We start from the raw sequence: 14799 nt of genomic DNA, 5'->3' as shown, positions 1-14799 counted from the left end.
ACTTATTATTTTTTATTTTCTTTTCAAATTTTGAATCATAATCTAGTTTGGGGTTTGGGGTTTGGGTTTAGGGTTTAGGGTTTACAAATTTTAGACCGACATAAAAAAAAAAAATTTTAATTTCAAACATATTTCACTAAATTATCCAAATCTAAAATAATAATGTTTTATATCTAAACTTGTTATTTTCCATTTTTTATTCAATTGTAAATAATAAACTAGTTTGGGGTGTTTACAAATATATTTCACTCAATTATTGAAATATATCAAAATTTCAAATATATATAGAATCTTTCATTCACTCAGTTTAGAGTTTAGGGTTTACATAGAATACTCAAGTTTCTCTACATACTCAAGTTTCTCTACATACTCAAGTTTCTCTAAATGGAACATGAAGATGAAGAAGAAGTATTTGAGGTAATGTTTGATGTACAACAACAAATTAGAGAAGAACAACAAATTAGAGAAGGAGAAAATAGAAGATATGTTGAAAGTGAAGAAGTGGAACAAAATGTTGAAGGTCAAGGTGAAGAATTTGAAGATGCGACAAGTCGAGCAAATGAAATTCCGAGAAATCGTCGACGACAAAATGCAAACCTAAATAATGAGGTAACACTTGATTAAAATGAATACAAAACACTTGATTGATTGAATGAATGAATGAATGGATGCAAAATGAATGAATGCAAAACCCGAGCCCAAACGACATGGCTGGGTCGTTTGGTAACACTATCAAACGACATGGGCCTGTAGTTTGAGAACACTACGGAACGACATGGCGGTGTAGTTTGAGAACACTACGGAACGACATGGCTGGGTCGTTTCATTACACTACAGAACTACATGGCCAGGTCGTTTCATTACACTATAGAACTACATGGCGGGTCGTTTGGACTCTTGATGAAACTACATGGCTGGGTCGTTTGAAACTAAATGCATTGTTTGAGACTCTTGTTTTATTCTTCTATATGTAGAATTCTTTGCCGCTATCCGGGAACCGATCTTCTGCAAACTCGAATGATGTGGATTGTCAACCGATTTTAAGTGATACAACAGAAATTTTTACTACAGAAGAGGTATGATTGAGTAGGCATTGATTTCATTTTTTTTTTAAAATTTTCTAAATATAATTTTATTAGTGTATTAATAATAGTTGTTGTTTTTTATGTGTTTAGGTCTTTCATACACGTAGCGAGGCAATCGATTGGGCAACCGCTAGAGGAAGACAAGTTAATGTTGTTGTGGTCATTGAAAAGTCGGAGTGTGCCAAAGGAAACCGAGTAGCAAGATTGAATTTGGCTTGTGAGTGCTCGGGTGTGTATCGGTCACACAAGAAGGAAGGCGAAGAGAAGGCTAATAAGAGAAGGTCGGGAACCAAGAAATCGGGATGTCCATTTAAGTTAAAAGGTATTTTCCAACGCGGCACTGTCGATAGTTGGAAAATTGTCGTTCTTAATGGTGTTCACAACCATCCATTGGCGAAGACCCTTGAAGGACATGCATTTGCTACTCGACTAACCGTTCCAGAGTTCGAGTATTTGTCAGAGATGAGTAAGTGTGGAATAAAACCTAAACAAATATTGGATTCCATCAAGAATAGGTATCATGATAACATCTCTAGTATATCCCAAGTCTACACTGCAAGGCAGAAGGTGAGGAAATTGGATATGAACGGTCTCACACAATTACAGAGATTGCGTGAGTTGTTAGCAAAAGAACATTATTTTGAGGAGTTGAGACGGGATGAGAATACCGAGGAGATAACGGGATTGTTATGGGCCCATCCAGAAGGTGTTAAGTTGGCTCGGACTTTTCCAACAGTTTTCATGTTAGACGCTACCTACAAAACTAACAGGTATCGGTGGCCTTTCGTACAGTTTGTTGGGGTGACTTCAACATGGAAATCTTTCACCGTGTGTCAGGTGCTGCTTCAGTCTGAAACAACAGTCGACTATGAGTGGGCCCTGCATCATTTTAGTGGCTTGCTTGGTGACATAAGTCCATCTGTGATCGTGTCTGACAGGGACTTAGCCCTGATGAGTGCCGCTGACAGAGTTTTTCCTAACGCACACAAGCATCTATGTAGATGGCATATCGCTACGTGCGTCCTTTCAAAATGTTACGATATTTTTCCAACTACAGAACTTGTAGAGAAGGCCCAGTTCTCGTGGAACACTGTAGTCAAATCGAAGAGCGAGAGGTTATTTTCAGTAGATGGGATGCTTTGAAAAAAATATTACGGGGTTGAGTACTCAATTTTGTTTGTTATTTCGAGAGACTTGGTTTCCTCACGGGGATCGATTCAGTATGTTGTTGGTTGACCAACACATTCACTTTGGGAGTACAACAACCAATAGAGTTGAAGGGTCTCATGCTCGGTGAAGCGTGTACTAGGAAATGCAAAACCGTCATGATTTTTTGAGTATGTTTAGCTTAATCCACCCGATTCTAGAGATCCGGATGTCGAAATTAGAGCTACCTTCGAGAGAAGTATGATTGTAACTTCAGCACCACCACCGGATTCCTTTGTTTTCGTGAACTCGGAGGCCTTGTCTCACGCAAGTGTTTAGACTTGTTATTTGAAGAAATAGATACCCGCGTAAAGCGTGTTAAAGATGGAGAGATAAGGTGTTGGTGCTATTTGCGCACGAGCCATGGACTGCCATGTGCTCATGAATTAATTGAGTTTGAAGAGCAAGAGCGGTCCATCCCTTTGACTGCTATCGACCCCTTTTGGAAAACATTGTCTGCTTCTCCCAATGTGTCAGTGGGTGTTGGTCCCGATGTTGCACCTTCGATGGACTTGTTCATGAATAGGTTTGCAATGGTTTCTGAAGAAGAGCAGAGGGTTATGATTAGGAAGCTTATGGAGATTGCCGTACCAGAAAGTACATGGCTAGTACCGCCTTGTGAGGAAGCAAAAACCAAAGGTCGGCCGAAAGGTAGCTGCAGCAGAAAGCTTCAAACTGGAGATGATAACTCTTCAAAGCGAGATCCATCTCATTTTGAACATTCTCAACGTGACCATGAAGAGTGGGTCTCGTCACAACCAAACATTACGCCCACCCAAAACATCCACACTACACCAAGAAAGAAGTCTTCTCCAAAACTACCAACCCAAAACATCCACACCACACCAACAAATAAGCCTTCTCCAAAAACACCAAAAACAACCACACCAAGAAATAAACCTTCTCCCAAAACACCAAAAACAACCACACCACGAAATAAGCCTTCTCCAAAACGGTCCACACCACGAAATGTGAGAGATGGCTTAGACTTTGGAAAGACGAAGGGTCCTAAGGATTACGGGTTGGATATTCCTGAAGAAATGCATAAATACATTGTTAGAGTCCATGACCCTGTTGGCGATGGCAACTGCGGTTATAGAGCTTTCTGCATTGCATTAGGAAGAAGTCAAGAAGAATGGCCACAGATGAGAAGGGAGTTGTACGAAGAGCTTACTGACAACCTCCCCCTTTATTGTACTTTGTACAATCAAAGTGAGGTTTTATATTCGATGAAGGAAATCCTACATGAAGAAGGTTACGCACCCTTAAATAAGTGGATGAGCATGCCTTTTGCTGGATACTTATTTGCTTCAAGATTTAATGTTGTCCTTATGCATTTAGGAGCTCGTCGGTGCTTGCTTCCTTCTCATGCCGCTGAGAACCCAAGCAAATCCTGAGAGAGTGACCCAAGTGTTGGGTAGCGCACATGTTGGTGGAAATCATTTTGTCAATGTTGAACTTGTTGAAGATTGTCCGGTTCCTCGATGTCGCCAATGGCTTAGAGCTCGATATGATATTGCTGAAAGTTGGAATTTGGCCTTGACAAGAAGGCAATTGCAATTTATGGCATTGAACATTCCCAATTTAATATGGGAAAATGAGCTCGTTGAAGACCAACGATACATGTTATCGACTAAGTTGTTTGTATGTTGTCGATATGATATTTTGATGTAATTTGTATTTTGATGTAATTTGGAACAAGTGTAATTTGATTTGATTTTTATGTTATCAATGTTAGGGCTTTTATTTGATTTGATTTGGAAATCGAAAGTAATCGACTAAGTTGATTCGGACGGCAAATTTTGAAATCGAGCGATCGACTAAGTGATATATTGATATAATTTGATATTTTGATGTAATTTGGAACAAATGTAATTTTATTTTATTTTATTGTTATTTGGAAATAATGTTAGGGCTTTTATTTGATTTGATTTGGAAATCAAGTGATCGATTAAGTTGATTTGACGGCAATCGAAAGTGATTTGGAAATAGAGCGATCGACTAAGTTGATTGGACGTCAATCGAGTGATTTTGAAATCGAATGATCGACTAAGTTGATTCGGATGGCAATTGAGTGATCGACTAGTTGATTCGGACCGCAATCGAATGATTTGAAATAACGTTCGTATGTTGTCAATAATGACCGAAACTACACGGTGAAGTCGTTTGGCTTTAATACAAAACGACCCAGCCAGATCGTTTGGTCTAAAGACCAAACGATGTGGTCATGTCGTTTGGTCTTTAGACCAAACGATGTGCATGGGTCGTTTGAGATTTAAAGTGACCGATCTGCCGTGGTCGTTTGGTATAAAGGGAAAACGATCTGCTGAGGTCGTTTGGCCTTTATGCCAAACGATGTGGCTGGGTCGTTTGGAAGAAAAAAATTTCAAAATTCGTTTTGTTTTTACAACACTTTCATATTCATCAAATTCCACTTTTCATCAGATATCAAACATTCAAACATTAAACCATACATCAATACATCAAATTCCATACATCAAATTCCATATTCATCAGATATCAAACATTCATCCATACATAAAATTCCATTCATACATTAAACCCTAAACTCAAAACAAATTACATTCAAACATTAAACCCTAAACCCTAAACATTAAATTCCATTCAAACATTCATGCAAACATCATATCCATCAATGTATGAATTACATCCATCAAACTAAACTACAAAGTTACAAACACATTCTACAAACCCTAAACTGAAACAAATCAACTATAGCGCCCACCAATGTACTTGCACCTAGTCAAGTTGTACGCCTGTTCGAAGGAGGACCTTGCTTCCTCTGGCATATCATTCCCACCAATTGCAGGACCTCTCTAGCAAACGATCGGGTTTCATCGATGACGCCGTCGTTACGCCGAAAAAAGAAAAATCAAGATAAGTTACCAATCGAATGCAAAAATCACGGTTAGAGAAAACTCAATTAAAAATCACAATACTTACAATCGGGTGAGCGGTTAGGCGGTGTCCGGGGAGGGATGAATCGGAAGAAGCTCGGGGTTCACCAAAACTACATGAGAATTCCCTCGATACCAAGTCATGTAGTTTTGATGACACTCCCATGGATAAGGCGAAATAGGTCCCGGTTGCAGAGTTGAATCGCGTGATTCCGCCACGACTCGATAAAAGTGGCCCAATATTGGTCCAAACTCACCTCATACCAGCGTCCCCGCCGGTTCTTGTTCTCCAATTTGGCATTGGAGGATCTTTAGGTACAAGTTGCACGTGACCTAACCGACGACACCACCCTTTGCCGCTGCGTAAAAAGCTCGACAATGTTGAAAAAAACATAGCAATCCCTCAAAAATGCAATGTCATCGATCGGGTTTGTATCTCGATATTTTTGTAGGGATGCCAAACAACTTTGAAACAAAATCAAATGTGTCATTAACAACTCTAATGATCAATTACTAAAAAATAAATATAAACAAACTTAAATACCAAATTGTCATTGAATTTAATACTTACATTGAACTCATTCAAATCATCAATTATCGCCGATAAAACTGCAATGCATACGTTTGTGTCGTAATAGTGTGGAGGCGGCGGGATGTGTCTATGAGCAGCACGGTGAGGCGAGATATAGTTGAAATTTGGGACCGTCATGAATACCGGAAAATACTCATAGATCCATGCCTAGATATACACAAATAGTTAACATATTGATAGAGTAATAAAATTAACATTAAAAAAAAATAAACTCTAAAATACTCAAATTTTACGTAGAAGAGTCATATAGCACAGTAACCCCTTTCACCTTCGCACATGTGGTTCCCCGAGACCTCTATATAAAAGCGCCAAAATTTCGCACCCCATGCATACTCTTCTATCTCATTTGAATTTCAACAACGGCCTCGAGATAACATATAGGCACTCCGGTCCGGACTTGTCGGTAAAAACGGCACATCCAAAGAAAAAAGAATAAAAGCTCTAATAAATCCGTTGAACATCCCGGAAACTTCGAGGCCTTCTCTACCACATTCCAAGGCGTCACATATAGGGCTATCATGAATCTTGTTCGCAAAATGCTTCCGGATGAATTCTAGCCTTATTTTTTGAAGTGAACCCGCTAGCTTCCATCTCCGCCCTAATCAAATCAATAGGGAGCCCTGCATCAAGATGTAAGAGATTTATCGATTGTTGTAAGTTCACTCATTTGTCCCCTTGCACCGCTTTTCCTCTAACGTGACTCCACAGATTTGGACAACATCGTCCAAAGTCACGAGTCATCTCCCCAACCTGGCATATGGAAGGTGTTGGTCTCCGGATGCCATCTCCACAAACGCCGAGATCAATGGTGGATCCATATGCTCGTGATAACCTTCCACGAGATCAAACAACCCGATCCTTTCTCAATCGCACGGCAAATCTCGGAGACCTTTCACATTCATTTTTGAAATTCCATTGGGATAACTTCGCTAAGTGTGAAACACACTTCAGCGCCTCGCGATCCTCCGAAAAACAACCGAGCACGCATTAGATATATATGAACGAAACAAAATATTTTGTAAAAGAAAATCAAAGTACACAAGAAAAACAAAATATTACCCTTCTCTCCCAAACATCGCGGCGACATGCACCGCGATAGTCATACAACAACTCGACTCATAACGGGCCTCCCCCATACACACCTCTTTGAAACTCCAAATCATCATTGGATTTTCTTCACGAAATCCAATACCGGAGGTGCTTCTTCCACTGGTGGTACGTCTTCTACCACATATTCTTCAACATCATCATCCTGCTCATCCTCCTCCTCCTCTCCTCTCTCTCACTCTCCTCTTCTACTATACTCTTCCCTTTGTCTAAACCTACATCTAAACCTACATCTAAACCTACATCTAAACCTACATTAATATCACTATCTACACTATCTACACTATCTTCACTAAACGAATCAACCTCAGGAACCTCAAGAACCTCTTTTTCCAAATGGTCCCCCCTACGATGCACCGATGGTTAAGCCTCGTCCGCCTATGTCTTTTTCTTCCAACTGCATCACCGCTAGAGGAACCGCCACCAAACAATTTCTTAACACCCTTTAATGTAGTTTTCGCTACATTCTTCACATTCTTTGATCGAGGACCCATCGCTACAAAGAAAAATAAAACAAGTATTAGTAAACCATATTTAAATAAACAATGTACAAAGAAAACCACTAGAAAAAAGAGATCATCTCAGTCGTAAAACTAATAGACTTATAAGCTTGCTATGATAACTCCAAGTATATATGAAGAAATAGAATGAGGTGTTACGCTATCCAAATTCTATCGAATTTTGGGCAGAGTTTCCTTTGTTTGGTCAACATTTCAGATATGCTTAAACTGTCATAACCTGGAAATCAATAATAACATCCTTCCAACAACCATATGTACATATAACCTAACTTTTACACGACTGTGCAAAATGTATATATATACAAGACTGTTTCTGTATGAACCGTCATTTATGTACATCAAGTATTACAACAAAATAACTGGACTCTCTCTACAACAAAATGAACTTGACTCTGTCCCTCGTCAAGCATAGGGGAAACCACCCAAAAAAACCACCTTGATAACATACATTCAGTAAGTTTGAAAACCAAAGAAAGCTTCTCACCTATAATGCTTTACCGCTTCAGTTTTGTTCCCCTGTATCCAGACCTTAAGCAAGTACTCGTAAAAGCTGCATGTAATCAAGGTCATTACTCATTAGTCAAGACTCAAGAACATAAGCAATATAAAAGGTGAGTAACAGAATGTACAGAAGGTCATTATATAGTGTATTTGATTATTAGCTTATATAGTGTCGTTCGTTAAACAAATTAATAAGACTGTAAACTAAAAGGTTTTGAGACTACACTTGTGTAAGCTTATGAAGATATTATATAAGTTTTTAATTTAAACCGTCCATTTAAGAGAAAGCTTGATACCTACACTATAATATAAACACATATTACAATATAAAGATTCTCAAATACTAGAACTACTATATTTTTTTTTTATGTCGGTGACTAAGGAATGAGCAAACATTTTTGTTGCCCATCCCACATGACATGATATGAATGGGCTTATAACTAATAAACACCAAAATTCAACAAGTATCCAATTATAATATGGATTCATAGGCGGACAGATGGATTGAACTCACAAGTTAGATAAAGTACCATATCATAAAGGAAAAAGCGGGCTTTTAAAACCGGTCGCTCTTCTATATGATCAAATATACATGTTTACTGTATTTGTTTTTACAATATCGTTTTGGTTTAGTATTAATTTTCCACATTGTTAACTAGCTTATTGTGTATATGTTCTACTTAGGTGCTGGCGGTGATGGCTTTATTGCTCGATACATATCCTTTGTCAATACTGCCGGTCCATCTAAAGGTCAAGCAGTCGCTCTTATAGTCACTGCAGATAAATCTGTGTTTTATCGATGTTCCATTATTGGTTACCAAGACACTTTGTACACCCTCTCGAATCGACAATTTTACAGAGAGACTGATATCTATGGAACTAAAACCTAGTACACTTCAGTTCACTTTAGTTCACACAATCGACACTTAGTACACTTTGTACCCTTAAAAAAATCTTTTTGTTGTTCACTTTCAATGCATTGATTCTCTTTTTCAGTTTCTATCGAAGAAAATATATAGGAAATTCGAGCTCATTTTCTCATACTATATAAAGATGAACAAGACAAACATCACATTCCCATAACTCATCACATTCCCATAATATATAGGAAATGCGATTTGGGCTTGGGAGGCCCAATGTAATTTGGTGGTTTCAATACAAGCACTCAATAAAAACTTGTGTGTGACGGTTTAAAAGGTAAGTGTCTTGACTGTTAATCGTGGGGCAGTAGGAACGGGCAACCCCTAGTAAGTATATAACAACCCTACTCCAATTGTCGATGAGCCATCGTTCGATGTTATATAGACCCAACGCTAAAATGGCAGTGGTCGTATCAAAATATTCCCACAATAGAGATATTGAAAAAGAGATTCAGGATCTCTGACATCTTCCGTGTGTACTAAATAAACTCCATATTTAATAAAGAGTAAAACTGTAAAACAAAACAATCCCTATTTCCTGGAACCCGTGCTATTAACGAGCCCTTCCTTTTAGACTTCTCAAAGTATTGGATTTGCATTCTGAGACCTACCCTAGTGCAAACCTTTGTGCTGATTCTCCAAGATCGCAAAAAGGCATTTCAATTATAGACCTCTTTTTATCCTTTTTCCACCAAATGGTGGTGAAGGCGACCCCTTAGCGTTTTCTATAAATACTCGTTGAGGTAAGGAAAATAACTTCCAAAATCCAAAGCTTACCTAGGGCTATCCACCTTTCTTCATCCCTCTTTTTTAGGTATTCTTTACCTGGTCCTATACTCTTATCTAGTTTTGAGCTATGGGTTCAGGTACCACAAGCCTCGAGGACGGTCTTGGAGTGCGGCAGTGATGAAGGGTAGGAAGGTTACCAACCTATCAAAGGATGGATCGACAGATTTTTTATTACGTCCAACATCTCCAAACAAGCAAGAGGTGAAAGACCCTTTCTATGTATTGGACTTGGGAATTCTAGTGAGCCTAATGGAGAAATGGACGCGTACCATGCCCATTGTCCGTCCCTTTTATCTTTGTCAAATGCAATCCGAGCCCGCCTTCCTAGGTGCACTTGCGGCTCTAGGAGCGGGCTTTGATTGTGCTAGCCGCGCTGAAATTGAAGCCGTCTTAGCACTTGGAGTTTCACCAGATCGAATTGTTTATGCAAACCCCTGTAAGGCTGAGGCTCATATCAGGTATGCAGCTAGCATAGGGGTCAACCTCACCACCGCCCGACTCCGCGAGAATAAGTTGAGAAGATCTGAAAGTGGCACCCCAAATGTTCCTCCTAATTCGACTCAAGGCCCCGGATGATGGTGGTGCAAGATGCCCTCTTGGTCCTAAGTGCGGGGCATTGCACGAAGAGGTTACTCCACTTCTTCAAGCAGCTCATGCCGCGACGTCACGGTGGTATCCGAGTCTCTTTCCATGTGGGCGGTGGAGCCACACACTCGCGTGCTTACCAGCGGTGCAATAGCTTTGCCAAGGCGGTGTTTGACACAGCGACAAGACTTGGCATGCCTCATATGCACATTCTCAACATTGGTGGTGGTTTTGGTCGGCCACCAATATGAGGATCTTTGCGATCACCATTTCATTATTTGCTCTCCGGGCCTACTTCGCTAACTATCCCGGTTTGATGGTGATCTCGAACACGGGCGTTTCTTTCTTTTGAAACATCATTCACATTAGCCACCAACATAATTGGAAAGCGTGTGCGAGGAGAGCTAAGGAAATCTTGGATCAACGATGGGATTCTGGTCAATGAAGCGCATATTATACGATCATGCAACTGTGAAGGCTACTCCTTTAGCATGCTCATCTAGTCGTGCTAACCCAACATGTCGAGGGCCGAGGACATATGAATCAACAGTTTTGGACCAACATGTGATGCACTAGACACATTGCTCACTGGATTTCAGCTGCCGGAACTCGGTGAACGATGGTTAGTGTTTCCCAACATGGGAGCCTACACGGTGCGGCCGGGATCCAACTTCAACGGATTCAAAACATCCGCTATCTCCACTTACCTCGCCTTTTCCACTCCAACAAGAAGCTAACATATGAAGCAGTTCAAGTAGGCAAAAACATTGTATCGGGGTGGCCAAAGTAGCTTTCAGTTTCTTTTTGTCTCTTGCAAGGGAGAAATTCCCAAAGATGATTTCAAACACGGCATTTCTGATTTAACTTTTACATCATCTTCCTACTCTTTAACCAGGTTGATGTCCCAAACAAAACCTTGTATGGCCACCTCTGGAAATGAGACCGATCTTCACTCTCTCGATCGCTATTAGAGATGGAATTCAAGGCGACTTAAGCTCGTGGAACCAATCTGCTCATTTAAATGCCGGTGGCAAGGCATTAAATCGCGGCAAAGCGTCATCAAAGAGTCATAAGTTTGGATCTTTCCAGCCAGAGTTTGGTTGGATCGATATCGCCTCATATTGGAAACCTCACTTTCCTAAGGTTCATCCGCCTATGGGATAATCAACTCTACGGTGAGATCCCACAAGAAATTGGTCGATTGTTTCGTCTTCAAATACTCAATCTATACAATAACACTTTCGAAGGAGAAATTCCAATCAATCTAACCCAATGTACTGAACTCAGTTACATTGATTTAAGTGGGAACAATTTGGCAGGAAATATTCCGGCAGAGCTTGGCTCATTGTCAAAGCTTGAACTCTTGGTTATTGAAAGAAACAAACTGACAGGAGTGCTACCCTCTTCTTTAAGTAATCTTTCGTCGCTTCAAGTCTTCTCCACAGCTGAAAATAAATTGGTTGGAAGTATTCCGGCCCGACTTTGGTGATTTATCAAGCTTACAAGAATTCCTTGTTGCACTTAATAGGGATCAATGCGGTGAGGTCCCTTTAACAATTTTCAACATCTCATCCCTGAATTACTTAGCAATTTCCGTTAACCAATTTAGTGGTAGTCTTCCATTAGACATGGGCATCACTCTTCCTAATCTCGTCGGTTTCTATGGTGGTATAAATCAACTTTCTAGACTACTCCCAGTTTCATTAGCTAATGCTTCTAAACTTCAACTATTTGATGTTTTCCAAAACAATTTCAAAGGAAAAATTCCTAAGGATTTTCAATCAATTCCCTCAAACTATTGAACAGCTAAATCTTGGGCTTTACCTCCAGTAATCTTTGATTAAAATTTAGATTAAAATGAATACAAAAGAGGTCACAATCGTCAAAATTTTAATCTAAATTTATTCAATTCATTTTAATCTAAGGATTTTAATCTTTGTATTCAATTCCCTCAAACTATTGAACAGCTAAATCTTGACCAACTCCAGTAATCTAAATTTCTTGGGCTTGTACCAAAACAATTTCGGAGGTGTATCAAAGGATATGTTACATTTACATCAGTTTTAAGTTTCAAGCGTAATCTCTTTCATTTCTTGGTCAGACCGATAACAAGCAACACAAAAATAGTTATATATCAAACTTAAAAGTAAAAACACAATATTCGATCCTTTACCAAAACAAAAAAAACACAATATTTGATCTGTATCTTTAATATCAGGCTAAATCAGAGAACAAGATACCTGAATCAGGATGAAGAAGATTGAAAGCATATAAATCAAGGGCAAATTTGTTGGCGATAAACTTGAGTTTGATGAAGGGGAAGTTGTTGGCGATAAACACGGCTTTCTTGCTACTAGAACAAACCCTTCCTCATAGTCGAAGGTTCAATTGGATTGCTTCAATTAGGATTTTGATTTTTTTTGGTTAGGTTTGGCGATAATTTGCCGAAGGGTTTTGGCAGAGAGATGACCGAGAGAGATGACCGAAAAAACAGGTTTTTCCGGTTTGCGATTTGGTGGGGGGTGTACTGGGCTTTCTTGTTTGGACTTTGTTGTTTGGGCTGGGCTGGAGGCTGCCCGATCTAATCTCAGTGGCGCCCAATACAGCACTCTTTATTTTCTTATGTCGAATTTTACCATTTCATTCATAAGTCACCGAACTGATGTGCCCTGCATCTGGCTGAAATGGAAATGGAATGGAGGCATTTTGCCCCCAGATCACAAGTTGAAGTGATCTTGTTTGTTAAATTCTTGGTATGCCTCTGGTGTAAGAAGTGAAGCGACTTTGAGGGGATTCCATATATCACTCATGGGAATCTAGATTTCCTAGTCAGGCTTATATGACAGTTTCAACTTCCAAATCCCAATCCACATTGTGGGAGAAGAAAGAGAAGGCGCGGGTCGCGACTTGGGCAAGGCCAAGTCGAGCGTGGGTCGCGTTGAAGGTACTGGAGGTCGACTCAAGGCAAGAGCACGGGTCGCACCTTGAGCAAGGCTAATTGGAGCGCGGGGCGCGCCCTAGTCGGTTTTGACAGAGATTTGTCAGATTTGTATGTTTTCTATAAAGGAAAGTCTCCAATCATTTTGGAAACTATAGACACGAATATGCACTCATGTTGTGCTATATAAACACCTCTGTAACACAAAAACAAAACCAACCAAGCAATATAAAACATTTCTTCTCCCATGGACGTAGGTCGCCGCATTGGCACCGAACCACTATAAATCATTGTGTTTTGTCTCTTTAATTAAGTGTTAAATTCTACATGGTATCAGAGCGGAGCGCTTAATCTCTCTCTAAATCAATCTAGATAAACACAATACACTATGTCATATCCAAATCCAAACCCAAAGTCTGCTGTTACAACAGAGACTGATTCTAATCCTAGTTAGAAGCTGTCATCAGTTCTCTTAAATGGAACGAACTATATACCTTGGTCTAGGGCCGTTTCGCTATCGCTTGGTGGAAAGAGGAAATTAGGATTTATTAATGGTGCAAAGGTATATCCTGCCATTGATGATGCCGAATATGAGAATTGGGTTTCCAATGATCAGCTTGTTCGATCTTGGTTACTCAATTATATAGAGTCTACTATTGCTGGGATTTTTACTTTCTCTGATTCTGCGAAAGAGATATGGGATTCAATTGAAGATTTATATGGAAACCAGAACAATTCTGCCCGTGTGTTTGAACTTCAACTCGCAATCGGTACTTTGCAACAAGGTGAGAAAACTTTTACAAAACACCTTGGGAATTTGAAGAAATTGTGGGATGAGTTAAACATATATCGTCCACACACCACTGATGCGAAGACTCTATTGAAACGGGCTGAAGAGGATAAAATCTTCACCGTATTTCGTAGTCTTAAACCAGAATATGAAAATCTGGAAAGCAACATTCTAATGGAAAGTACTCTTCCATCACTTGTTGCTTTTTGTGCAACTATTCAGAGGGAGGAAACAAGAAAGAAAACCATGAACTCCGAGGTAAAGTCCTCAATCTCTGAATCTACTGTATTACTTGCAGAAAACGATTTTAGGAAGAAGTTACAGGGATTTGAAAAGGGTAAGGGAAAAAGGGAACCATCTCACTGTGATCATTGTGGAAAGAACTAGCACACCAAGGACCGTTGTTGGGAATTATATCCACATCTTAAGAAGGAAAAGGAACTGTCCAAGAAAGAGCATGATGATGTTGTCGAGACATTAATGTCCAACTCAGATATTAGTTATCAATTGAGTCAAATTCTCCAACAACTCACTAAGTCCATGTCTTCTAGCAAAGGTCAGTTTACCTTAACTCGTGTCAGATAATTTACCCCATGCCTATTTTACTATGCCAGAAAATAGTAACTCATGGATAATTGATTCAGGGGCTACTGATCATATGGCTAATTGCCTTGCCTCTGTCCATAATTTTGTGTCCAAACCTGAAAATCATAATATTTCCATAGCAAATGGTTCCACCGTTCCCATTTTAGGCAGTGGCCAAGTGAAATTTTTTGATAAAAATCTCAAGAGTGATGCTCTAGTTGTTCCTTCATTCCCTGTTCAACTTCTATCTGTTGGAAAACTT

At 39.6% G+C, this 14799-nt stretch overlaps 2 protein-coding genes, 1 long non-coding RNA gene and 1 pseudogene across 3 annotated transcripts; 3 read left to right on the top strand and 1 right to left on the bottom strand.

Moving 5' to 3' along the window:
- Positions 1 to 354: 354 nt before the first annotated feature.
- Positions 355 to 4034, top strand: LOC147494341 (protein FAR1-RELATED SEQUENCE 5-like). The gene is made up of 3 exons (XM_086566258.1): positions 355 to 609; positions 975 to 1076; positions 1176 to 4034. Exons 1-3 carry the CDS (start codon positions 385 to 387, stop codon positions 2226 to 2228), a joined length of 1380 nt encoding a protein of 459 aa, XP_086422384.1. The 5' UTR covers positions 355 to 384; the 3' UTR covers positions 2229 to 4034.
- A 3245-nt stretch (positions 4035 to 7279) lies between these two features.
- On the bottom strand, positions 7280 to 12491 carry LOC147494339 (uncharacterized). The gene is made up of 3 exons (XR_015199846.1): positions 12465 to 12491; positions 7914 to 7979; positions 7280 to 7404 (listed from the first exon to the last, which is right to left on the bottom strand). It is a non-coding gene; the product is annotated as an uncharacterized LOC147494339 (long non-coding RNA).
- LOC147494340 (ornithine decarboxylase pseudogene) lies at positions 9707 to 11040 on the top strand (annotated as a pseudogene).
- Positions 12492 to 12908: 417 nt separating the features above from the next.
- Positions 12909 to 14339, top strand: LOC147494338 (uncharacterized). Its single transcript, XM_086568106.1, has 2 exons — positions 12909 to 12961; positions 13667 to 14339. The coding sequence occupies exons 1-2, from the start codon at positions 12909 to 12911 to the stop codon at positions 14337 to 14339; spliced, it is 726 nt and encodes a 241-aa protein (XP_086424232.1).
- Positions 14340 to 14799: the final 460 nt, after the last annotated feature.

The sequence above is a fragment of the Coptis chinensis genome, chromosome 6 (assembly GCF_015680905.1).
Source record: "Coptis chinensis isolate HL-2020 chromosome 6, ASM1568090v1, whole genome shotgun sequence".
Taxonomy (NCBI): Eukaryota; Viridiplantae; Streptophyta; class Magnoliopsida; order Ranunculales; family Ranunculaceae; genus Coptis; species Coptis chinensis.
The sequence above is the reverse complement of the archived record's forward strand: the minus strand, read 5'-3'. Positions and strand labels throughout refer to the sequence as shown.